General features: G+C 39.8%; 1 protein-coding gene across 7 annotated transcripts in view; it reads right to left on the bottom strand.

Moving 5' to 3' along the window:
• AKAP7 (A-kinase anchoring protein 7) overlaps positions 1-27,702 on the bottom strand; it is an 83,054-nt gene that overhangs the window by 12,585 nt on the left and 42,767 nt on the right. For 2 of the 7 annotated variants that reach the window (XM_088666155.1, XM_088666156.1), the window contains exons 7-8: positions 24,776-24,923; positions 19,514-19,605 (exon numbers count right to left, since the gene is read on the bottom strand). In XM_088666155.1, the coding sequence (XP_088522281.1) occupies positions 19,520-19,605; positions 24,776-24,923 (234 nt within the window). In that variant the 3' untranslated portion in view covers positions 19,514-19,519. Of the gene's footprint in view, positions 1-16,834; positions 16,946-19,509; positions 19,606-23,505; positions 23,849-24,775; positions 24,924-27,702 lie in introns of those variants that run through there. The other 5 variants (XM_035109002.3, XM_060272681.2, XM_088666157.1 and 2 more) reach the window with 4 other exon arrangements.

Here is a 27,702-nt window from a genome sequence, read left to right as displayed (position 1 = left end):
AAAAAGCTGCCTTTATTTTCTTAGATGCGGAGAAAGCCTTTGATAATGTGGTTTGGGATTATATGGTCAAACTATTGGGGAAAGTCGGAATTGAAGGAAATTTTCTGAGACGCATAAATGCAATTTATAAAAAACAAAAGGGCAGATTAATAATCAATGGTGAATTGTCGGAGGAAATTGAAATAACAAGAGGCACACGACAAGGATGTCCGCTCTCGCCACTCTTATCTATATTATCAATTGAATGCCTGATGAATAAAAATATCAAAGGAATATAGGTGGGGGAAATAGCCTATAAAATTAAGGGGTTTGCCGACGATATTATCATAATGTTAGAAGGATGGCATGCTTATTTGTTAGAAAAAGGAAAAGGAAAAGAATTTTCAGACCATGTTATTAAGAAATCTTTATTAAAAATATGGAAGAACCACAAAAGCATTGTAGAACCAAAAATACCTTGGTGGGCATCACCTATAGAGATGACATCATTATTTAATAAATTCAAAGAAGGGAAGTGGCCGATTTACAAAGATCTATTAATAAAGGAGAAAGAGCAATGGAGGCTAAAACCATACCAAGAGGTGAAACATCAATGCTCGAGTTGGTTACAATATTGCAAAATCCAAAGTTTATTTCAAAAACATAAAGAAATCGGATTTCCAGAAAATAAATCTAAAATACAAGAAGTTTTGATCGAAAATCCGAATAAATCATTAGCAAAATTTTATAATTTTCTCTTAGAATGGGAATTAAAAGATGAAGCTGTGAAAGCTACCATGATAAAATGGGCCCAAGACATTGGGAGACCCCTATATAGTAATCAATGGGATAAATTATGGAGGGATGGAATAAAATTTACAGCGTGTGCAGGGATAAAAGAGAATATGCTAAAATTGGTCTATAGGTGGCACCTGACACCAGATAAAATTGCTAAAATATATAAGAATAATTCTAATAAATGTTGGAAATGTCGGGGGGAAATTGGTAGCTATTACCATTGTTGGTGGTAATGTGAGAAAATTCAAAAAATTTGGAATATAATTTATGAGAAGTTAAAAAAGATGTTAAAATTAACGCTTGAAAAGAAACCAGAAATATTTTTGTTAAGCATGGTACCCGAAAACATCCCAGGTGACAGAAAAAAAACCATACTTCTGTACGCATGTGCCGCAGCCAGACTCCTCATTGCTCAAAACTGGAAGGGAGAAAAAATCCAGACAGTCTTAGAATGGCAGGAAAAATGGGTGGAATTTATGAACTTAGCCAAAATGACAGCAGCAACCAGGAATATCCCGAAGGAGAAATGTAGAATCGAATGGAAATATGTTGAGGATTATCTGATTAAATAAATTTTTAGTACTGAATCGGTGATTTGTTTAAATTGAAAGATATGCAGGGAAACATAGAAAAGGTATGCATAGAGTAGTATAGAGAAATAATGAATAGTGAATTGATGTAAATTAAACATAGACAATGCAAGATAAGAAGAATCTATCCTAAAGGGAAGCGGTATTATCAATAGTAGGAAGTCAATTTTTAATTTTTACTATTTTTCCTTTGTTTCACTTTTGTATGCTTTATTCTGCAAATTATGATTTGATGATTTTATGCTGATAAGGTTTGTTAATGTTTATTTTTTGTTTGCTTTGTTTGTTTTTTCTTTCTTTTTTCTTTGATTATGTAATTTTTTTAAGGAATGAAATAAAGTTTCTTAAGAATAGATGATAGATAGATCGATAGATAGATGATAGATGATAGATAGATAGATAGATAGATAGATAGATAGATAGATAGATAGATAGATGATATAGCTAACCACGAAAAATTATTTCCACATTGAGACAATTTACTTGTTATGGTAAAGTACTTGCAATAAAGCCTTTTATATACATTCCCATCCACCACTTTTCACAAGGGCACTTAAATGGAATACAGAAACTAAGCAAACTAAAGAAAAGCCATTTCCCTGATGACACTTTGTTGGTTAGGAATACAGTCATACCTCAGTTTGCAACCGCCTCCGTTTGCAACTGCTTCGGTTTCCGACCACCGCGGACCCGGAAGTGTTTACATCCTGGTTCCACAGCACTCAGATGCATAAGTGCATCGGGGAGCGACCGATTCGGGGAGCGACGGATTGCGGTCGCAAACCGAGGTATGACTGTACAACAAAACACTGCAGTCTTGCAAATACATTCAGCAAATTGCTGCCTACCTCTTCCTCCATTGGTTTACTCAATACTTCTCCCATGGCTTTCTCAACTCCCCAGCATATGCCCTCTCAATCAGGAAAAGGCAGCACTGAGTTATGGTACCACCAGACTCTTCTCTCTTTCCCGCTATTAAGAGAGAAATGGGGCAGGCAACAGCCGTAGCACTTCACTTCTGCAGGTAAAAGAAGGCAAGGAGAAAACTGGGCATGCATGCAATGGCTATGGTGCTTCATTGTGACACTCCTGGGTTATAATGCCTGCTCTTTCTGCACACTTCCTGTGACCGGTGTCCAGAGAAGGAGCTCTGATTAGCAGGTGACATCACACATAATCCATTGAGAATACAACAGTGGATAGACCTTTGTATTTCCCCACAATGCAATGGGAGCTAAATCATTATTCAACAGTCTTCACAAACAGCAGTATATATGCTGACGAGGCTGAACCAGAACAGAATCTGATGTCCGGTTCAGAATAATGGGTGCACGTGCACTAAGGAAATGGCCTCATGAACGCAAGTATTTCTGCTTACTTGATGGAACATTCTCCCCTCTTTCCCAGTTTTGGAAATTTCCCCCACCCCCCAGAGCCAATGTGGAAGAGAGCCCCATTGTACTAACAGGACTCATTGCTCTGGCTCCTGCTAGCTTAAGTTTATTAAGTCATGTTCGGTCTTTAAATATTTAACATTGCAGAATCTACCTGTCATTTCCCTTGTGCTCCTCCTGTTTCTTTCCCTCACCCCCTTTCCATCCCAATGTCCTCTACTAATTCTAGATTTTTCTTAGTATATGTAACCAAGCTTAGGATGACATATCACAACGGTACTAGTCTCCTTATCAGATATGCAAATCAGCAACATAATTTGGCCATTTAAATTCCCCCCTTCCCATGTGAACCAGCTGATTGGTTGAAGTGTGCCAAGCTGTGCTGTGCTATTTCTTCCAGTACACTTTGCCCCTTGATTACTCCAGAACAGTGGCAAATTGCATGGCTGGAACACTGTGATGGAGTACATATTCAGATCCTCCAGGGCTATAAATTTGCAGAAGTCTCTGTCCCTACCTCCTTACAGCCATTCACATACATGTTAACTTTTATTCTCGTGTATTTATAGCGCCAGCCCCAGTTAATGGGGCACTGAACCTGTTGAAGTTCTATTGTGATAAGTTTGCTAGGCACCGTGAGAACAAAATTGCTCATCTTTATGCTGATCTTGATGCCAGTGTCTGGGGATGTGTTCTTATTAAATTATGCAGGATCAGTTCTAGTTATGAAGGTCTGAGGATGTGGACAAGATGCTTGTGGCTCTCCATCCCGCAGCTTGACACCTGCTCGTCTTTGCTTCTTGTGTAAATTGGGAGTGGGGTGGGGCAGACTGGGCGGATCCAGGGAGAGTGTGAGCATGTTGCCCCTGTTGGATCCATCAATGCCATTTGTTACTGCTGATCATGGTGTCTTCGTGGACGATAATGTGAGCTGGAGGTTGGAGGCAGAGTTCTGTAAGTAGTTCTGCTCCTACTGGTCTCAGAAAATAGCACTGGGAGAAATAGGTTTCCGTACCCTGGCAGTTGCAAGGTGCTGTAAGACACAGTTTTATTCCCAATGCTAATGAACATCCATATGAAGCTGTTAGAGCATCATCAGGAGATCTGAGGCAGTGTCAACAGTATGCTGATGACACCCACCTCTATTTCTCCATTAAACATGACTCAGGAGAGGCCGTGCACAAGCTGAACCAGTGCCTGGACATTGTGGTGATGGCCAATAAATTGAAGCTAAGTGGACCTGCAAAAAGTACACATACTCCCACTGTAATTGCCTTACCATTCAAGAGTATTTTCATTATTCCCAACACAGGTCAAGTGAAACTCACACTTGTTGCACATGGCAAGCGTGTAACTGGATCTGCATGAGTGGTCTTGCTAGCCAACATGGTGCCCTCCAAAAGTTGTTAAACTACAACTCCCATCATTTCTGGCTATTGGTTGTGCTTGCTGGGGCTGGTGGCATGTTAGTTCCATAACGTCTGGAAGGCACTGTGTCTGCTAGCCTTGTAACAGACCATTATCTGATGTGAGTGTGCAGAGTTGGCTTGGGGGTGGGGTCATACCTTATTGTAAATTGCCTCATGGTGGGCAACTGCTTTATCATATAAAATTGTCCATAGAATTTTATCCAATTGTCCAGACATATTTATTATATTATATGAATGCACCATTTCCCAAATGCTTTATAACTAGGCTAATTAATATTTGCTGCCACATGCCAAAATGCCCCCTCTCCAAGAAGATCTCTCTGTCTTCTTTCACAAAATTTGCCTTCAGGGACATTTTCTCCTCAGCCTTTCATCAACCTGCCTAACTGTTAATTCCAAGGCTCAGTTGTCAATTTTGGCATTTTGGCCTGGAAAAAGGCACAGCTTTTTATAGTTTGTTTGGTTCTGTGACCTCTTGCTCTCTGCTTTCAAGAGGCTGCTGCAAAAAGCAAGCAGAAATAGCTTGTGGTTTGTCCACCCTGACGACCCCACTGGTTGTTCCACCTATACCAGAACCTTTCCTAGCTTTCATTTCTGATTAATTTATGCCTACTCTGGTGATTGTATATTGACCACCCTTGTTGAGGTGTTAAACCTGTGTCTGGCATGTACTACTTAGGCTTCAGGTGATGGCTTTAATGGTTTAATGTTCTTCCATTGAAAAAGTCCCTGTATACAGAAAACAATGTGCCAATGAGGAAACCTAGAGTTGCTTTCTACCCGACATGCTAGATTTTTATAGGCAAGGTTTTATATGGCAGAAAGCATCCAATCATGTTGAACCTCCACCTGTAGTCTGAGGTGGTACTTTTACAAGTAGAGAGTTAAGACAACTCTCTTCTTTGTTCTGTGTCTGAGCTTACTTTGCTTTCTTCCTGTATACATATTATGGCCCAGAACTGATCATCCAGAGTAGGGAACCTTTATCCCTCCATACGTTGCTGGACTACAACTCCCTTTATCCCTGACATGATGGGTGGAGCTGATGGGAGATGGGAGTCCAACAACATCTTCTCTAAATCTAATAAATACAGCTAACAATCTAAGCTGTGTGATAAAGTTTAATTTTGCAAATACTACAATCAACAGTATTCATATACTACGTAGTTTTAATGACTGATGGGGTGGGGGAGAACTGCTAGAAGGGGAGTTTGAATGTGTCTCGTGCTCCTTTTGAAATATACTGGATAGAAAAGCTGGAAGTTATATTTCTCATCACTAAACAGAGTATAATGTTACTCCCTGGCTCTGCCTATTATGTAAAATATAGAAATGACGTCACCAAATATCCATTTTAATCCACATCTTTCTGAAGTGAAAGTATTGTATTTAAGTAATCATGTACCATACAGCCTTCGGAACAGTTACCCTTTTCCTAGGGAGCTAATAAGGTAAGCATCAACAACAAAGCTTCTGCCCACTGCATCATGATATCCTAACAGCTTGTTAGGTCAGCTTGGTATCACCGAGGAGAATATTTTCTTCATTGGCCAAATTATTCCCACTGATGGGTAATTTTCTTGCACAATATGCTATTTGCTTAGATTAGAACATGGTATGTCACTCAATCTTGTCTTCATATTGCTCTTCTGTGATGTCAAGGTTTGGGTTCAGACTTAGTCATGCTTTGGGAAGACCCACTGAAATCAACAGAACTTATGTCAGTCATGACTAACTTGAGTCCCATTTATTTCTGTGGGTGTAACTCTAAACATGACTATGTCTACATCTAACCCAATGTTTTGTATGCTCAACCCATTCTCAACTTTCTCCATCCAACCTAACTTCAATCCAGCTGTTATCCTACACCCAAAGATTGAACTTCTGGACAACCTGTTTGCATTCTCCAACTCTTTCCCCCTCCCTGACTCCGGCCAAAATGCTCACAATCTGGTTTCTTATCGGTGTGCTATTATACAGAAGCTTGTGAAATAATTTGAAATATATTATACAATTTTTTATTCCACATCAACATTGTCTTTTTACATTAAAAAATGTTAATCTATAATTAGGAGAAATATATTTAAGTGGCTACCTTATGGGACCACAACATCTAATATTATGAGTCAGCTAACAGAGGTTTACTTCCATGTAAGTGTTATAGCACTGGAGCCTTAGGCTGCAATCCTAACCCCACTTACCTAATAATAAGTCCCACTGAACTCACTAGGACTTACTTCTGAGTAGACAAACAGGTTTGCAGCCAAACTAATTTTATTAATTAACAGACACTTTCCAAGTTTGCTAGGAGCAAATACTGCTAGGACCAAATACTGTATATGAAGCTGATTAGAACAATTTGGAAACAATGTGACAGACTGGCTTGATTTTCTGAGAGGAAAACTGGAAATATTTTGGTTAGTAAAATGTCAGCTGTAAATTTGTCACTATGTAGCCAAGGTTGGTACAAATATTGCACTGAAGCACATAATAAATAAATAAATCTGAGAACTGAAGTCAAATCACTTTTGTTAGCACAATTTTATAAAATTCTCTGGTGCACCTAACTCACTGCAATGTGAAGTAAAACAGAAGTGGATCTGGTAATTATTCAAAAAAGATTATTGTATTTGTATGGATGCCATGCATTTATAATAAACAAAAGTGCTACTGAATCATTTTCTCATCCTCAAAGTGTAACAGCAACAAAAATATTCTGGCTTTTCAAACCTCCATGCCTGTTACATTTGGCTAATAATCAATACCCTTAAAAGAGATTAGTCTTTAGTGGGCAAATACTGTCCTGTCCCATGGTATACACCTGGCAAGTTAAACAAATATACACCCTGATGTACTGTTAAGATATCATCTTTACTATTCACTAACAAAACAACCTTCAAAGAAGAATCAGAATACAATTCCTCTCGGTTACAAATAAATCTAATAAACTGAGCATATATAGCTATATATTCAGACATTCATCTTTTACCTACCTGCACTCAAACTCTTGAAGCAAAGTATTTAATTGAAAGGGGGAACCTCACCCCAAATAAATAAAGCTGTCTTTCCCCAGCTTTAAACAGCACTCTGGAATACTGCAGCCAGTATTTAGGAAGACTCTGGCACTAGACAAAGCAGTCAGACTTACTGATTTTCTCCACATCTCTCCCAAAAGGATAGCAGCAGAGTTGACCCATGGCATCTACAGCTTTATTTTTGTCCTTGCCCTTGCAGTTTGTACACCTCAAACTGCAAAGTGGAGAGCGATCTGGAGTCTGAAGGAAAACTGTTCATTCTACTCCAAGGAAGAGAGAAAAGCACACACAGAGGCGAGGAAAAGGGAAAGCAAGCGAGCTGTGTGCTGTGATGAACGAACAAGGCTCCACCTCCTTGTCCTTGTGTAAAATGCTTTAGCACAGATAGTTGAAGAGAGGGAAAAACTCACTTTTTAATCTGGACTGATTAACAGAGACATGATTCTCCAAACACACACCTCATACATTTTATATGGCTTCCTTGCACAGGGATTTTAAAGAAATAAGACACTGTGCTTTGCCACTATCAAGAAAATATATATTACAATAGCTAGGTTTAAATATATATATCAGTTTTTATTAATCTTAGAGTTCATAAAGTGCTAGAGCTAGTGTTGCTTTAACATCTTTTTTATTTTTCTGGGTGTCCTCTGCTTTTAAAAGCTGCATGACTGGCAGAAATGTAACAGGTGCAGCTTCTTCTATCACTAAATCAGCAAAAAGTCACATCTGTTAAATTCCTGTTTGTTAAATGACATTTGAAGAAATAGGAACTCTACCAGAAAAAGGTGGTAACTCTACTTGGCTTTTCTATCTATTCTAGTTACCTATTCTACTTGGGAATTATAACTCTCTTTCACTTCCCCTTGCCCTACCATGTTTAAGCTCTCAGATAATGTAAAGTACCATTAGTCTCCAACTAACACTAAATTTAAATGATGCCTTATTGTAATTCTGTCATTAATGACAAAAAATAATTTAAAGTAAGAAATGCATGTCCTCCAACATGTCCTACAAATGCTCCATAAGCAGAAAGGTAAAGGACCCCTGGATGGTTAAGTCCAGTCAAAGGCAATTATGGGGTTGTGGCGCTCATCTTGTTTTCTGGCAGAGAGAGTAGGCATTTGTCCACAGACAGCTCTCCGGATTATGTGGCCAGCATGACGAAATCACGTCTGGCACAATGGGACACTGTGATGAGTGTCAGAGTGCATGGAAGAGTTGTTTACCTTCCCACCACAGTCAGTAGTGTAGCAAGGTGGGAACGGTGGGGGTGGTGTGCCCCGGTCCACTGTGTGGCCGCCATGCGCCAGCAGCAGTGCGTACTGACTGCGCATGTGCAGCATCCCGGCGCATATGGAGTGCGCACACTGTGTGTGAGCAGTGGCCCATGGGGCCGCCGTGCGCCAGGAGCAGCGCGTACTGACTGCGCATATGCAGCATCCTGGCACGTATGGAGTACACATGCGCCGGGATGCTACACATGCGCATACGTGATCCGTCCAGGCTGGCACTGCTGCTCCTGCGTAAGGTTGCCACGGGAGCAGCAGTTCCAGCCCGGCTGCTGCTTGCACACAGCGGCCCGTGGGGCCGCTGCGCGCCAGGTACAGCGCGTACTGACTGTGCATGTGTAGCATCCCGGCGGGTGTGCACTCCATACGCACCGGGATGCTGCACATGTGCAGTCAGTATGTGCTGCTGCTGCCGCATGGCAGCCCCACAGGCCACTGCTCACACACAGTGGCCTGTAACGGGCTGCTGCTTGCACACAGTGGCCCCACTCCCAGGAGGCGCCTCCGCCTTTGCCGCCCTGGGCAGCCAAGTAGCAAGGTTCGCCACTGACCACAGTGGTACCTATTTATCTACTTGCACTGGTATGCTTTTGAACTGCTAGGTTGGAAGAAGCTGGGCAACGGGAGCTCACCCTGTTGTGTGGATTCGAATTGTCGACCTTCCAATCAGCAAGCCTAAGAGGCTCAATGGTTAGACCACACCACCACCTGCTCCCCCAGCAGAAACAGGGACAGGAACTGAATTGATAGAGCAAAGAGTTGAGAGGATGTCCATGAGATAGGGTGTTATCACTTTACTGCCTTAGCGAACCGTGAAGTTGTTTTTTCTCCAGTGTGTTTCACAGTGCTTCCACCACACCACACCACCACTCATCTTAACAAGGTTTAATTTGTTTTTGTTTGTGTACACACCAAGGGGCATTGACAGGCAGGTATGCCCATGCAAAGGCGTTCACACTTTGGCTGGAGACAAAGAAAACTGCAAACTAGGAGATTCCACAACCTCACCATCTTGTTCCTTTGTTTCACCACTCTTATATCTTTAGCTAACACTTCAGTGCCCCTATGTGATAGCCTATAAAAACATGTTAAGACCTGGCAGAGATCACATGACTTGGCAAAGATCACACGGTGACACAGATTTATGAATCTGGGTGGCCTAAACACATGGCTCTCTTTGATCTTCAATTTTAGATAAAACCTCATTGATCTTAGGATGACAACAATCTTCGTTGTTGTTTTTACAATATCATTAACAATTAGCAAGTTGCTTCAGTATCACCAGCATACAAAAGCAGAGTGGTTTTATTTTTAAAAAAATATTTAATTGCACCCATGTGTTATAACTATCTGAAAAGAACACAGTGTCCTAACAATGTTGAGGGCTGTCCCATTATCATTTTTTTTGCCAAAGCAGGGACAGGAGAAGTCAGATGGTGCCTCCATGGAAATACTGGCATTTTCTTTTTAAAAATAAAATACTAGGAAGACAGCAACCTCCTAAACCATTCTGATATGACAGAATGGACTGTAAAACTGTATCAGGCATGGTAACAGATTCATCTACATTTTGTAATAAAGCATGTCTTATCTAAGCAGAAATTGTCAGCCTGTCTAATCACGAGTTTGGGGAAAACACATGACCCATATTCTAAAGTACAAATGAATTAAACATGACTGCTTAACACACATCTACAGGGCATAAGTAAAAACCAGCCATTAAAGCAAGGGAGAATATTTCTGACAGTAACTAGTTTCAGTCATCCTTTTCGGGGCATCCAAGAACTGCACGTGCACCAATTAATATACAAAGCAAGCCGGAAAAAGGGGGGGGGGAATTGCTAGAAATTCCATTTATCTTTACTGTTGCAATTGTGTAGTAAAAGCCAGTGCCAATGTCAATGAAGATTTCTGATCTCTGTGAATCTGTGTCAAAAGCATTCCAGCTGATTTCAAAGGGAGAGTTAAGAATGTGCTTAAAGTTTTCACACAGAATTTAATTAAACTTCAAGATGCATAACTTCAACTGGATTGTCCCCATCATAGCTGCCAAGTTTTCCCTTTTCTCACGAGGAAGCCTATTCAGCATAATGGAATTTCCCTTAAAAAAAGGGATAACTTGGCAGCTATGGTCCCCATGAGAGTTGATGAAGTGGAGCAGGCAAACATATGAGCTGAGCTTGAATGTGCCCAGTGATGAATCACATCTCTGTCATGAACTTACTAATTGGCTGTCTGGCAAGCTACTATTTCTTAGACTCAGTGTCCCTCCTACTCCCAATATGCAACACAGAGGTAATTATGCTGACCTACCTTACAGGGTTGTTGAAAGGATTACTAAGAACATATACCGTATATGAAACAGTACAAGCAAATTAAAGTGCTGTTCCAAAGTTAAATAATGGTTCATGCTAGCCATGTTACTTCTGAGAATGCAATTAATGCCAGTTGTTAGTGGTGTCATTTTGATCTTCTGGTCTAAGTAGTAGTTCTTTTAGGATGTGAATAAATGACCCACCCTAGGGAGAAATGAGTAACTGTAATATAGACTTCAACTCTTGATATTGTGAGTCGGCTCATTAAAACATTTTCCAGAACCTACAAACTGATGGCATCTTTTTAAAATTAAGTAACAAATTGACATGTAGTAAAACTACCCAATGAATCCATTCAATCAAAATTCAAAGGGTTAAGCATATTTTTCTTTTGTTAGTAAAAGAAGATCAGGTGGCATATTGGCCATTTAATTTTTTAGGCACTGGAATGGAATTTTTCATGCTAGTCAGAATTTATTTCTAAAAGCCTTTCTAGGCTGCATTCCTATAATCAAGGGGCCTTATTCCATAACTCCATAAATCTTTACATGCCTTCTATTTAGAGTTCGGTATTGAATCTACCATCTCATATCTCATTTCAGTTACTAAATAGAAAAAAATAGTGCATTTCCCAAAACAGTCATTGGTTTTGGCTGTTCACTATGATACATTTCATAATATAGTGATGCAAGAGGATACTTGCAAAATCCAATCCTTACACACATACAGTGGTACCTCAGATTACGAACTTAATTCGTTCCGGAGGTCCGTTTTTAACCCAAAACCGTTCTTAACCTGAGGTACCACTTTAGCTAATGGGGCCTCCTGCTGCCGCCATGCCGCTGCTGCACGATTTCTGTTCTCATCCTGAGGTAAAGTTCTTCTTAACCTGAGGTACTACTTCCGGGTTAGCGGAGTTTGTAACCCGAAGCGTTTGTAACCTGAGGTACCACTGTTTTATGCAGCAGGCATCTTTCACACGTGGCACATTCATTCTTGTGAATGAATTTGTTGGAGGATAAGCCCTTCACTCTTATGCCAGTATATATATAAGGCTACGTGCCTTCCTTGTGAGTAAATCAAATTTGTAGGGGCAGTAACTCTAATTCTGAGGAAGTCAGTTGGTATCTTTCTCTCTGGCATGGAGAAGTCCCCTGGTGGGAGGCAGTGCTTGGAGGGGAATGTATGGCAACCCAAATTCTAATAGGAACAACCAAGATCCAGATCAACAAAGCAGAGCTATATAATATTCTATAGGAAGCAAATATATTGGCTGGATTAATAGAGCTGATTTTTAAAGAACCAAAAAGCATTAGAATTGCAGAACCATGTCTCTCCCAAGAATGTATTCCTATAATGAACAAAACCCTATTTCACAATATACACTACAATTCTCAAACTGTTTCAGCTATATGTAACATAATAATATGTTTTGGAGTTCAGCCACATTTTGATGTGTAAATACAGACCCCCACTTCATAGCTCTCAGTTTTTATTTTCAAACAAAAAAAGTGCAGGCTGAAATTCCCTGACTAAAATGCCTGTCTTTATCAGATGCATGCCTGCTTATTACATATAAAAACACAAAACCTGAAAAACACATTCAAAATTGGGCCTGAACGCTTGCAGAAACCAACATTGAAATTCTGAGAGCAATTTCTCATAGCCAGAATGGTGTGCCCAAGCTGTTAAAAGAAAATCTTTTATAAGTACATTAGTTAAATCAAACCAGCTTCAAAGACAGCTTTATCTTAGTGCTTAGAAACCAGGCAGTTCCAGAGTCACACACTATTTTGAATCTATTTCAGGTTTTAACCTATATATCTCAGCATATTTTAACAGCTTGGCACAGTTACAATTTCTTTGTTCTGAGAAGTAAGCTTTTAATACCTCCATCATTCAGTGCTTCTCATTCTCAATTTAAAATAAAACCACAGGGAAAAGGGAACATCTCAGGAGGAAATTGCACTGGAAATTATTCCCGTGTCTTCATAGTGATTTATTACACTGTATAGCTTGTACTTGTCTCCATTATGTATTAGTCAGTATGTCAATAACAAATTGATACAAGATTTCAAATGGTTTAATTATTATTAAGTATCACATCTGAAACATTGTCAACACATAGTAACAATTGATCTGAAAGGTTATAAATTGTAGGCATTTCTAAAGAAAAAGTTGTTAGAAGGTCATAGCAAGCAGTCAATTACATTTGTTTATTTCAATTTCGAGCCTGTTCTTCATGAAATTAATGATATCAAGGTAAGTTCCAGTACAAAATATAACCAAAAATCATATACAGTATTCCAAATGAAGTCACACCATAGAGTTCTATAACAGCATTCTGAAAAAATGCAAGACATACAAAATGTACAATTAACTCAACCTGCAATGTTTTGATTAATAATAATAATTATAGAAAAACAGGAAGCTGCCTTATACTGAGCCAGACCATTGGTTCATCTAGCTCAGTCCTGTCCACGCTGACTGGCAATTGCTGTCCAGGGTTTCATACTGAGGTTCCCCCCCAGCCCTAGGAACCTTCTGCATGCAAAGGAGATGCCCTAACCACTGAGCTACAGCCTTTCCCGAAAGAGATGCTATTATGCAGCAGTTAGTATTGTGTCTTTTCAAATCCATACTGTGATACCACATTTCACATAATAAATAGAATATAAGGAATCTTTGCCCTCAAGCTCAACAGCAGCTGGTAAAGCTGCACAACTGCTAGAATGCAGAGGGAAAACATTCAGTTTCTCGGAAGGAAGGCCAAATCCTGCTTGCTTGAACCTTAACAGCAGCCATGGCTTAGCCACACAATAACCCATTTTGAAAAAGAGGAAAGCACTGTTTTGCTAACATGGCAACACTCCTGCCATTTCAGCAGAATTTTGTGCTTCCAGTCCTGTTAAACAGGTTGACTAGGTTTTTTCCCCTTTTACTTATTAATCTTACATAGCGTGACTGAAGAAAATATTCACACTTTACGGATAAGTTTCATGTTAGGTGCAAGTGTATGTGGTTTAATTACACAGTGCCCCCCCCCCCCGCTTTAAAGCCACTTACTGGGTAGTACTAGAGAAGTAACAGGAAGGGTGATTAACCCTTTACCTTAATGCTTCTTTACATTCTCCCTCAGAGAGTTTCAAATATGTAAAAACATATGAGTGAGGAAGTCGTAGGTATGCAAAAACTTAAGCATGCATGAAAGTACACACCTCACATGGTGGATGCTGAGGGGGAGCAGCAGCCCCCTTCAGCTATTCCACCCATTCTTCTCTGTTGCCACGTGTTCTCTCCTGACCTCCTAATCTGGCCTGAAGCTTCAGTTGTGATAAGGATCCTATCCTGGCATCAGTGTTGAAGGAAGTTTTAACTACAGTCCAGTCAGCTTTTGTATGTGGGAGGTGCCACCTTCTCTGCCTCAGGCAGCAAAATGTCTTGGGCTGGCCCCGCATGTATGTGCATACAGTCATGCTAAGAGGAAGGCACGCTTGGCAAATCCACACCATGATCAACTCCCGTCTGGTCCAGAATTAGCCTCCACAGTCACTTGCAGACTCATTGTTAAAACCCTGTTTATGGAAGACAATCCATAAACGAGTGAGAAGAAGAAGAAGAAGAAGAAGAAGAAGAAGAAGAAGAAGAAGAAGAAGAAGAAGAAGAAGAAGAAGAAGAAGAAGAAGAAGAAGAAGAAGAAGACAAAGTCGCAAACACCTGCTGCTTCCCAATCACTTCCGCTTGAAATGGCTTTTCAAGAAACTTACAGTTGCACATATATGCATATACTATGCAGATACGATGACTGGAATGATGAAGCCTGGTGAGAAGCGTGGGTTTGATAAGAGCATAACAAGTAGGGTTATTTTTCACAAAGCTCCAGTCAGAATCATGTCACCTCTGAGACCCACAGGCTCAAATCTCGTCATCTCTAGCCAGAGGGTATAAGAGAGAAAGGTTAAATAAAGATGAGAGGCCTCTAAGAGCCACTTTCAGACAAGCCTGGGTGGAGAAGTGATCTCATTATAAGCAGCTTCATGCTTTCACTTAAATGTTGCCATTATTTTTAAATTTTATTTTGAATATATTAAAATGATATTCACTGCAGAAAAAAATCTTACACTTTATTCTGCTCTTGAATGCTTATACCTTTACAAGGAATGCAGGGATGTAAGGTGGAGGAAATTCAAAGTCCAGAATATGATAGGCTTGCCAAGTTTGGCCCAGGCCTAGAGAAACATGATAATATGCTGCGACTGCTGTTTCAGTATCTGACCAGCCATTTCCCCCCACCCTGTACTTCTGCATGCTGTGGCAAGCACATCTCTTGTTGCAGAGAAAATACATTTATTCTGCATACCTTCTAACTGCCCAGAGTTCTTACATACAGCTATATGCATAGTCAATGGGTCTGAATTTGGCAACCATTAACCATGCAGCATGGATCCTAAGCATTACATTATTTTATGATGAATTTGGTAATTTGCTATGGGTTTATATTACATATAACACACATATCAGATAGGTAAGGTTTTTTAATCCATGGCTGAACTTGCTCTGATTCTGTTATATTGTTTTTGTTTCCAAATTTTATTGTATTTTATGGCTAGTTTTAGTTGTTGTAAGCTGCCCTGATTTGTGTGTAGACATCAAAAGTGTGAGATGTAAGTTTTCATAGAAATGGTGTGTGTGTGTGTGTGTGTGTGTGTGTGTGTGTGTGTGTGTGTGTGTTCCCTTCTACATGGTAATATTAATTACCTGCAAAATCCAGAAACAATAACGCTAATGCTACTCTATCATAATTATTAACAGAAAAGCTCCATATACTCTCATAGTGAGTAGGAGAAATGAAGGTTGTTGCTTAACCTTCAATCTTTATGGTTTTTTATCACATTAAAACAGTGGTACATAGCAATAGACAATAATTTTCTTTTTTTTAAAGTCTCAATTGTCTTAATGTCAAAATTCTAATATTCTAATATTTAAGGTTTTGGTAACATTTGCAAAGAAATTCCAGTACAGTATTTGACATTAATTGACATTTGGTAGCTGATGGCATTTAATAGCTGGTGTGCAAGTTATTAAATATTTGACAGTCTATACTTAGGGCTCCCTAGTAGACACCTGCATTTGCATTTAGTATTTTTTGTTAAAACAATATGTTGGATCCAGATATCTCCTTCATGAATGGAAAGGTCTCCTCTGTTAATGGGCTGGACTCTGATCCAGCTGAGGCTCCTGTCCTGCTACCTGTAAGTTACTGTGGACAGAAAGGCGAGGGGCTGCTACTGGTAGTTTATGGCAATTCCCCCTGCAGTGTCCCAGGAGCCCTCACAACGTCCCAAGCAAGTTTTCAGGAGCATATGGGGCTGCAGAGGAACTACAGCATCCTATTAGCAGGGGTCTACCCGGTACAAGTCTGGAGCCAACCTATTTTTAAGAAATATATTATTAAAAAGATGGTAAAACCAAGGAAGCAAACTGGAATTTTGTTCCCATTTTCCACCACACACAGTATCTTAACAAGAGAAGCTAGACATTCCCCATATTGAATAATGAGGATGGTGAATTATTTTATTTTTAGAAATATCTTCTGGAATCTTGCATGTTGCTTCTCAACTGAAATAAAGTTTACAGGGCCAATGGAAAAATCTCTAATCTGTGGGTATAGGGCAGAATATGAATTCAATAAATAAAAATAGTAATAATAATAATGGGGATAGTGTGTAGTGGAATTTCAGATCTTGTGCTCAGTTGGAGATGCTCAATTATAATGATTTTTACAACCTCACCCCCCCCCCAAAAATCTCACCCTCAATACTTTATATATACTGAGCTTTAAAGACAAAGGCTGCTTGGATACAGAAGCAGCAAAAGGAACTTTTCCTGCTGTTCTATATTGTTGCCTAAACATTAAACCCAAAACGTTTTAATAGCAATGTTCACATTATTTCTGAAGTACTGACCTGTTCAACAGTGTGTCTTATTTTAGAATACCTCAGAGGGATGCAATGGCCATCAGAGCAGAATCTCTGCGCAATCATGCGGCATTCTCTGTAATCTCTGGAGACTTTGGATAGCCATCAGATGTTGAAGAAAGAAACGGGCCATTCTGGCATTTCAACAGAAAAGAAAATGGCTTTTTCCTATACATATTACTATTTATCTTAGAGTATATTGCCATTATCCAGGCAAGACAGTGGTGGTCTGGGGGATATTAAGAAAGCTGATTTGAGAGAAAAGTGTGTAATTTGTTTGGATGGTGTTGCATTCCCCTTGAAGAAGCACATGCTGGTTATTACCTGGGCCTGCTCATATGATCCTTTCTGGCACTCAGGTACCATATTTTTCCATGTATACTAGGTTTATTTCCTAAAAAAATAATGTCTAAAATTTGGGGGTGTCATACACAGGGGCCATCTCCCCCCATTTTCTTAAATCGGAGCCCCCCTAAATGGAGGTCGTCTTATGCATGGGGGCGTCTTATAGACGGAAAAATGTGGTAATTAATGTAGGCCCTGATTTGAGTCCAAACACCAGCAGAAGCATAGCTGTAAAGTGTCCGGGATAAGGTCTTTGTTATGATGCCCAGCAGCTGAACTTGGCCTTAGGATACTTATTCAGCCTCCTCACAGTTGGCGTTCAGATGTCAGGTAAAAACTATATTGTTCTGGTGTATGTTTGGAATCACTGATGTCTGAAATAATTCTTGCTCTACTATGGAAGTGTATCTACTGCACATTCCATCTTGCATTTTGATTTTCTAAAATCTCTGTAAGCTGCCTTGGAAGCCATTTGGCTACAAAAAACAAGGCTGAAATAATTTAATTAATAAATATGGAAGGCACTGGAAATGTTTGTATATGGAGGACTATAAAACATTTTGATGATTTTTTTTACAATCAAGCATTATATACATTCTATGAAATAAATGAAATAAAAATAAGTGAATGCTAAACACCAGAATAGGTGGCTCAAGTCATATAAACAGTCTCCCCATGTTCTGAGGGGTTCTGACCCTCCAGAGCAGATGTGGGGGAAGCACAGGGGGAAGTGGGAAGAGCTCCATTGTGGTAGCAAGAGTCTGTGCTGGCTTCCAGCAACACACTGGGGACTTGAATTTGGCCTTTTGTATCCTTAAGCCTGCCTATTTTCATTATGCTAACACTTTCTTCATTGATTCCAGTTCAAAGCATGGCATTGCTGAAAAGGTGCATGCAGTCTATGGCTCATAAAACATTTCCATGGCAGCTGCAATAAGAAATCATGTGCGCACACCAGCAGGTTCCTAGGACAGGGGGGTCTTCTTCAGCCCAAGGAGAACATTCCCTTGTAGACAACCTGTGATGGTGGTGGGGAATATGGCAGTGATGGGCAGAGTCAGAGGCACAAGTGTGCAGGGCAAGTGATATGACCATTATTTTTGCATAGGCTTCCTTCCAACCACATAAAAAGTCAGATGTTTTTACCCAAATATCTCTCCACCTAGGCAAGCAGTGGGCATTAGCACCGTTCAAGGGCCAATTTGAGCAAGGCAAAAGCACTCATAGAACAGGTGCAGCAGGGCAATCGAGAGGTGTGTGGCCTAGGGCAAATTCTAAGGGTCAGTGAACCCTAGAGGGATGCATCGAACCTCAGGGCCTGCAGTTCCCCATTGAGATTCCCCACCCCTACCCTAACACCTATGACAGGGTCCCCAAACTAAGGCCCGTGGGCCAGATGCGGCCCAATCGCCTTCTAAATCCGGCCCGTGGATGGTCCAGGAATCACCATGTTTTTACATGAGTAGAATGTGTCCTTTTATTTAAAATGCATCTCTGGGTTATTTGTGGGGCCTCATTTTTACATGAGTAGAATGTGTCCTTTTATTTAAAATGCATCTCTGGGTTATTTGTGGGACATAGGAATTCGTTCATTTCCCCCCAAAAAATATAGTCCGGCCCCCCACAAGGTCTGAGGGACAGTGGACTGACCCCCTGCTGAAAATGTTTGCTGACCCCTAACCTATGATAATTCAAAAAGGAATAAATGATGTGTGCAAATTGTGAAAGATGAGAGTTCAATGTTTTGCTTTTGATGGCCAAATATCTGTCTTATCAGTAAGGATGCCTGCATCGTCCACTGAAAACTATGTAGCATTACATAGGCTGTTTATAAATTAGCAGCTTTAAAGTAGTTCTTTTTCTCAATTTGGATTGAAGCTGGTTTGGGAGAAAACTCATCAAAACACAGTAATTTATAAGAAATGATGGGATAGATAAGGATTGTGGTTAATGCTGTGTGCTCATCATTTCCCAAACCAGCACACTGGATGTAAATACGAGTGTGTATACATAGAGCCTGATAGTTTGAGAGAAGAGAAAATGAAGGTGCTGATCATGTTTGTCTCCTCACATTCTTTAACAGCTGATTTACACGTGAATGTGCCTCACATCAACATGCATGCTGACTTGCATCTTAGCATGTAAGTTGCCTGTTCAGAAAGCATTGTGTTTGAAATGATACAAGGTGCCTTAGAAGCTCTGTGATATTTTGGGCAACACAACTTGGGAAAGTATTTGCTGGAATATTTAATTCATGACATTTGACGTGTTATTTGCTTTCACTTGTTACTGCCAAAAAATGAATAAATGGATATACAGTAGTTGTATGCAAGTCTTTTTTTTCAGCTGCAACTCACCAGAACTCAGTTCCGGCACTTCTCAGCTGAGCACCACTGCCATTCTATGAGAATGAGGGAGGTGTTCATGGTGAGGTACACCACCTCTTTTTCTAGAAAAACAGCACGGTTGTACCGTATGAATTTATCCACAGTACAGATTACAATGGGAAAGATAGAAGAATCAGCACGGGGTAATAGCCGACCCTCTGCAAACACTGACAGACAGCTGTGAAACAGGAGTAAGAGGATGAAAAGGGGAGAGAGTTCCCTATAGGAGCATTCATATGCGAAAACATAAGTAACTTATCTCATACGAGGAAGACAGGAGAAAGCTGATAGTTGAGTCAAGCACGTGTTCCAAAACACTCTCACTATTTCTCTTTCTATGTATGTAATAATAGCCATCATTAAGAAGGGGAGTTAAAACAACTCATTTAGAGCTGAAAATAGTAACTGAGCCCTTTTACAGATGTTTTATTTTTGCACCTTATCTTCCTGAGGCATCAAAATAATGAAGCTTCTAATTAGAGACTGCGAAACAAATATTGCTGTCACGTCTTTTCAGAACTTTTTCTTTCATATTCAATTCACTATAAATATACTAGAGCGGCACTTTTTGGTTTAAAAATAAAAGCGCTCATGAGCAATACCTATGATTTTTTAACAAAGAAACGGAGGACCAATTTGGAAAGCCACTGTGTGCACTGTGCAGTCCTGTGAAAAATACAGGACAGCTTAATGAGAATTTAGTGAGAAGTTACAATGGTAAGAATGACCTGGCTCACTTTGAAACCTTAGGCCTTTTCTTTGCCGCTCTGGATCCTTCAGTTTCTCACACATTTATTTATCAGCTGGTGAATGTGAAAACATGGTCTGACCTTAAAATGTTTTCCTTGAAACATGTGGAAGTCATAACACTTCCCCTATCTGCCCACTCTGATCTCAAGCCACTCGGCTAACTTCATTTCCAGCATAGCCTTTTCCCCATCAGTCTCATCAGGACTGATATCGCTGGCAGTGAAGAACAGAAGGTATAAATGAAATCATGAAATCTTTAAAGCACCATCTCTTTCTACTGAAGGAACAACTTTCAGCTGTATTTCACATAAACCATTGAAAGACAGTGACATGCAGAATGAGGTGGTAGAATTTGAGGTGCTAAGAGTGGACAGTACCTACCCGAGATTCCAGAGAGTCACATCAGGTTTTTTAATACTCCTCCACACAACAAACTTATGGGGGGGGGGCACCCTGCTAATGCTAGGGCAAAAGATTATGGGTCAGCTCTTTTCCTGCTCTGCTAGTTTCTACTTGCATTGAGTTTTCCTCGCTTTCTTTTTAACAGAGAGAGCACTTAAAATTCGAATCGCCTCCTGCAATCTGAAGTAGCACAGTGAATTTTTCTACATCAGGTTTTGACAACTTAATTCCTGTCTCATTCTGCTGCAAGGTAAAATAGGCCATCACTGTCTATGGAGCAACAAGGCCAAGGCTCTGCCCTCTTGATTTCACAAGCCCTGCTGCCCCAGAACTGTATTCTTAGAAATAATAAGGCAGCTTTCTTTCCTACAGTGGAGGAACTTGAATAGAATAAGAATAGAATAAAACACGAGCAATTGTTCTGACAGTAAACGCACAATGAGCAAATACAGCATAGATGACACAGGAATAGACACACATACATGCTGCAGAAAACAGGAACTTACTAAATAATGATTGATTCAGTACTGCTGAGGCTGGGAATGAACAGGAATAAACTAATTAAAGGCCCATAGAAGCCCCATTACCTTGTTCAAACAAACATGAAAACTGAGGCTGCAAATGCATTTCAAAATTAGAATCATAGAATCATAGAATCATAGAATCATAGAGTTGGAAGAGACCACAAGGGCCATCCAGTCCAACCCCCTGCCAAGCAGGAAACACCATCAAAGCATTCCTGACAGATGGCTGTCAAGCCTCTGCTTAAAGACCTCCAAAGAAGGAGACTCCACCACACTCCTTGGCAGCAAATTCCACTGCCGAACAGCTCTTACTGTCAGGAAGTTCTTCCTAATGTTTAGGTGGAATTTTCTTTCTTGTAGTTTGAATCCGTTGCTCCGTGTCCGCTTCTCTGGAGCAGCAGAAAACAACCTTTCTCCCTCCTCTATATGACATCCTTTTATATATTTGAACATGGTTATCATATCACCCCTTAACCTTCTCTTCTCCAGGCTAAACATACCCAGCTCCCTAAGCCGTTCCTCATAAGGCATCGTTTCCAGGCCTTTGACCATTTTGGTTGCCCTCTTCTGGACACGTTCCAGCTTATCAGTATCCTTCTTGAACTGTGGTGCCCAGAACTGGACACAGTACTCCAGGTGAGGTCTGACCAGAGCAGAATACAGTGGTACTATTACTTCCCTTGATCTAGATGCTATACTCCTATTGATGCAGCCCAGAATTGCATTGGCTTTTTTAGCTGCTGCATCACACTGCTGACTCATGTCAAGTTTGTGGTCTACCAAGACTCCTAGATCCTTTTCACATGTACTGCTCTCAAGCCAGGTGTCTCCCATCCTGTATTTGTGCCTTTCATTTTTTTTGCCCAAGTGTAGTACTTTACATTTCTCCTTGTTAAAATTCATCTTGTTTGCTTTGGCCCAGTTGTCTAATCTGTTAAGGTCATTCTGAAGTGTGATCCTGTCCTCTGGGGTGTTAGCCACCCCTCCCAATTTGGTGTCATCTGCAAACTTGCTCAGGATGCCCTCAAGCCCATCATCCAAGTCATTGATAAAATTGGCATTAAGCATGATTAAAAAAAAATAGAAGGCCACGTGGAAAAACTGATTGCAATGGTTTAGCCATAATGTTATATTTGACAGTTATTTTTACTCAAAGCCTAAAATATAAATTGCAAGAATAAACATTAGTAATAATCTCTGCTGCATGCTCCAAAGCAGAAGAAAAGCCAAAATCAAATGTCACAGTGGTGAGGAGTGAACCTGAACAACATACTGAACTTGCTTTGAACTGTGTCATTAGCATATATATCTTTCTAGTATATATAAACTCACTTCCAAGAGCACCTTTCCCTTGCTAATAAAACACCTCTTTATGCCTTAATACCTTAAGAAAATGTTATAGACTATCAACATAAAATTCAATAAAGGATATTGATTTTACTCAGGCTAAAAATGTAATGTATTGGATTGCATCCAATTATGCCCTTTTGCAAACAGAACAAATGTTTCCACGTACAGAAGATCTCACTGAGGCCCTGCTAACAGAAGATGGGGATAAGAGAGCTAGCTGCCACTTCATCCTTTCCCCTGTAGTTCCTTATGCCACCTTCCAACTGCTGTGGATGATCTAGGTTTATGGGGTTACAGAGGGCTGCAGGTAGAAGAAGAAATCAGCAGGCATCTGTTCTCCTTGCCTTCCATTAGTGTGGAGGCTTCTAACTGGATTCAACATGCTACTTCTAGCACACCTATACTGTATGTATTTATTTTAATTAAAAAATATCTACACTACTTTTTGTTTGGAGTAACAGTAAAGCACTTCACAATGCAAAGTTAATAAAACCAACATTATCAGTAAAAATGTCATAAGGACCAAATCATCTAGGGAGTGTCAGGGGCACCCAGGGTAAACAGAGAGTATAGGTCTTTTCACTGTTGAGGAAAGCGCCCCATTGAAATAAGCTGGTGGAGAAAGGTCTTGTAGGCTAACCAAAAGGTATTTTTGCCATCACAATTCAAGTCTTTGGTTACTGAGTAATCTAGAAATGTGGTATGTATTTACTTAATAATAAAAGCCACTGCTTTTATACATTTCTATAGCAAATGAAAACTTTACTCTGTTTTAGTCCTCTGTATGCTGCGGTAATTATTAGGGTTGTGAGTTGATTAATGATGCTTTAATCGCCTGGCTTTTTACAAATCAAGAAATCTATTGTTTAAAGCCTTTTAGGATATTGCAGGAAGAGCATAGTTTCACCTGAGTGTGAGAAATTAATAATAAACAAATGGCATTCCACTGTTGAAAAGAAATTTATTTAATTTGCATCCCACTCCAGTATCACCCCAAATCAGTTCCTCCTCTGTCTCCCTCTCTGGTGGTCCTCTCTGTCCTCCACTGTTGCTCCCTAGCAGCTGTTTGGTATTCCTAATACTACTACTTCTGTCAAAGCTGTTGTATTTGCTCTTGAGACTAATGCACTGGGTGCAGAGCTGCTCCTGTTCCCTCTTAAGGTGGCACAGTTAGACGCAGTATTATCCACTGGCTGCTTTTTCTTTTTGCATTTTCTTTGGCAGTTGTCCTAAAGGAAATGTCCTCACGTCTTTCACACACAGCCACAAGCTTGACCTGCTGCCAATACGTTAAAAATAAATAAATAAATAAATAAATGTCATTACCTTAAAAAAAACACAGTGCTGCTTTGTAAGCGGTAGGAGGCACTTGGAATCAGATCTGGCATTTAAAAAGAAAGGAAGGTCAGACCACGACCCCCTGTCCACCTCCGAAAACCCTTCCCTAAGTGCCAGTTTCATGAACTTTACTGGATGAACAGGGAAAAGGGACGCAATCCCAAGCAGCTGGCTGTCTGGTATGGAAGAGGACACTAGGCCACCCTAAATAAAGGCCATCTCTGCTAAAATCCAAATGGCTTTTAAAAATGAAACTTATCAGTATTGTGGAAGATCCAGACTTAAATGAATTATTGACACTGAACATTGTTTGCTTCAGCTGGCTCTGGTTCTCATTGTTAGAAAGCCAGAGTAGTTTCACATGGAAAGGAAAAATATAAGCTGGCTTCCCATTCGTATGACATTTTGAAGTGCGCTGTTTTTTCCATGTACACACAATGGGGAGGGATATAGGAATCTCCTGCATGCAACTTTCCCTCAGTCACAGCCTCTCCTATTAATCCAGGAGGGGAAAAGCAATTTTAATGTTAATGTAAAGCTTTAATTTTTTAATCCATCAATCAAGTTGCTTGAAGTTTACAGCCCGGGCAATTATAAATTCAAACAGTGCCTATTGTTTCCCATTTATTCTGACTTTTCTAAGAAGTTAAATTGAGGAAGAGGCAATACTATGTGAACAAGTTTCAAAGTCTTGACCAGAATCTTGGCACTGTGTTTGTGTTAAGAAATCCTGAAGAACTAAGCAAAAGGTCCACGCATATACAACGCTCCTTTGGTCATGGAAGAAGTAGGAGGATGAGTGAACATAACAAAAAGCCATTTCACTTACAGCTAACTCAGAAAAGTGTAAGAAATATATTGCACTTACCCACAATGATAGAGGACTCACAGTGATAGTAGCCATTTGGCTGCTTCTTTTTCAACATTGAGCAAAGATCTAGACGCTTCATGGATTCATCTCCAAAATGATGGTTCTTGAAATTCTCAAATAAGGCTGGGTCAATTCTTTTTACTCCCTTGAAACAGTAAAGAAAAAATACATGATCTAATGAGAAGGCAGAAGAGTAATACAGCACCATCAATGTGCACAGCACTTTATAGACTAACTAGATTTTCATAATATTTTCCTATTGGTTCTGCTGACCAAAGTTTCAATGTGCTGAAAATTTGAAATAAAACTTGATAGTCTTGCTGGCTAATAATACAGCTGATGAGTCCATTGCAGCTGCAGAAACTTAAGTACTATATTTAAATGCTATACCTAAAGCAGTTGCCCACCCTCCTAGTGTCATTTTGTCTGTCCATAGCAGAGATCTCTGAATGAGAACCTGTTACCAGCTATAGATCACTTCTGTTGGGTCGGGATGCACATCAATACGGAGAAATCCTATACTCAGTTGATTGGTACAATACATTTTGTCTGGTATAACCAGTAAATGCAATCAGCACAGCATTAATTAAATCAGAGATTAGCACTGTTGGGCACCTGTCGAGGTAAACAGCTGGCTCCTGATTATTTAATGAGCATTTTCCCATTAAAATACTGGTATACCATATGCACATAAATTTGGCTTGGTCATTTAAAATAAACCATTTAAAGGCAAGTAATAGAAAGATGCTATGGTCAGCTGTTTCAAATTTAATTCTACTTCTTGTATTTATCATATCTCTTAGAATTATTCAGTGCATTATAGAATTGCCTTCTTGGAAAAGTACAGTTGTCCTCCTCGTTGGTAGTCTTTAGGTATCAGCTAAATACATACTTGTTCATCTGTGTTTTGGGGAGATAAATGTTCCAGCAGTTGAAATATGTTGCTGCAGTTTTAATTTGGGTTCTGTTGAATGCAGTTAGTTTTTTTAATTGCCTTTAACGTGATATTTTTTAAAATTTACTGTTTTTATTAATGCTGTACACTGCCCTGGGCTGCTCTAGACTGGAAGGAAAAGAAATACGGAAATAATAGTAGTGGTTCTTGTTGTAACAGTACAGTACTGTAATAGCAATAATAATGCTGCATTTCTTTTTATTCAAGTGCTTTTGAATAAGCTTTCTGAGGTAAAAACAAAGCAAGTGTGTCAGAATATATTTGGACAGAATATTTGCTCACTGTCCAAAATATTACTTTGCTTTTCCTAATTCTTGAAATGTCACTGACATCTAGTGGTAAATGATGCTAACTCCACATGAGTCACCTCTTAGTAACCCCTAATGCAGGCATGGCCAAACTTGGCCCTCCAGCTGTTTTGGGACTACAATTCCCATAATCCCTGGCCACTGGTCCTGTTAGCTAGGGATGAGGGGAGTTGTAGTCCCAAAACAGCTGGAGGGCCAAGTTTGGCCATGCCTGCCCTAATGTGACACTGACTCTTGTAACTCAAGTATAATTTGCAGAGGTTAGTTAAGTAACTGCATGATCAATACAATACAATGATTTAAAAAACCTTGCTGATTTAAAGCTATGCCATACTGGTTCAAGCTCTTCAAAGCCAGAAAACTGAAAATAATGCCAATGTCTTATCAGGCATGCCCTGTGATCAGTATTGATGTTGTGTAATGTCACAAATTATGCTTGCTCACTATGTGTGTTCATGTGTGGTTGTGAGATGTGTGCATGCAGTTGAGGGTGTGCAGTTGTGAGGTGGGCGATGCCTACAACAGTTACTTAGTTTTACAAATGTGCCCACAGGCCCCCAAAACCTAGCAACTTCTGCACCGCATTGTCATAAACTGTAATTAAATTAAATTAAATTAAATTACTAGCAGTCTCCCTCCGCAAAAACTGTGATAATCTCAACGTTTATTTCATTTCATTTATATTCCACTTTCTCTCCAAGGAGCTCAAGGTGGCCTACACAGTTCTGCTGCTCCCCATTTATCTTCACAACAACCCTGTGAAGTAGGCGAGGCTGAGTTTGAATGACTGGCCCAAGGTCACCCAGCGAGCTTCATGGCTGAGTAGGGATTTCGAGCATCAGTATTTAAATTACAAACACGCCACGTAGTTACTACCATGGGTTTTAATGGGGCAGAAAGATCTTTTGATATTTGAACTTTTGACATTCATAGCTTCACCAAAGCCATGAAGACATGTCCTCCTAAACAAAAGTGAATGCATGAGTAGTTTTCCACACAATTGTAAAGAAAAATATTGTATGCCTATATAAATACTGTCACTCTGAGGTATTAATCTTCAGCATTTTTGAGACAATTTTTGTTGGGTTTGCAAGGTGACACATTCATAAACCTCACATATGTCACTTTTCAAACTAAAAGCTCAACAGGTATAATAATAATAATAATAATAATAATAATAATAATAATAATAATAATAATTTATTATTTATACCCCGCCCATCTGGCCGGGTTCCCCCAGCCACTCTGGGCGGCTTCCAACAAAACATTAAAATACAGAAATCAAACATTAAAAGCTTCCCTAAGGTATCATTTTTAGAAGCTATAGAATTTTTTGTATATGCCACTTAATGTATATGCCACTTAAATACAATCACCTTTAAGCAGTTAATTTTGAGGCTTTTGGTGGAACCTGAACTAAAGGGACACTCCCTTCATACAATATCCCTTAATACAATATCCTGACAGGACAAGTATCCTGTTACACAGTCTATGGGATATTGAGAAAAACATACCAGAATTACTCCATAACTGGCAAGGGACATTTCGTTTTATATGCAGTAATATTTTATGAGGAGAAGCGTTAAATTATCTAACCCCCCCCCCCAGCAGGCTGGAATGGTATAGTCCAGCAGTGGTTATATTATGAGGGAGCTCCGGTT

The sequence above is a fragment of the Zootoca vivipara genome, chromosome 3, assembly GCF_965207765.1.
Source record: "Zootoca vivipara chromosome 3, rZooViv2.hap1.1, whole genome shotgun sequence".
NCBI lineage: Eukaryota > Metazoa > Chordata > Lepidosauria > Squamata > Lacertidae > Zootoca > Zootoca vivipara.
The sequence above is the reverse complement of the archived record's forward strand: the minus strand, read 5'-3'. Positions and strand labels throughout refer to the sequence as shown.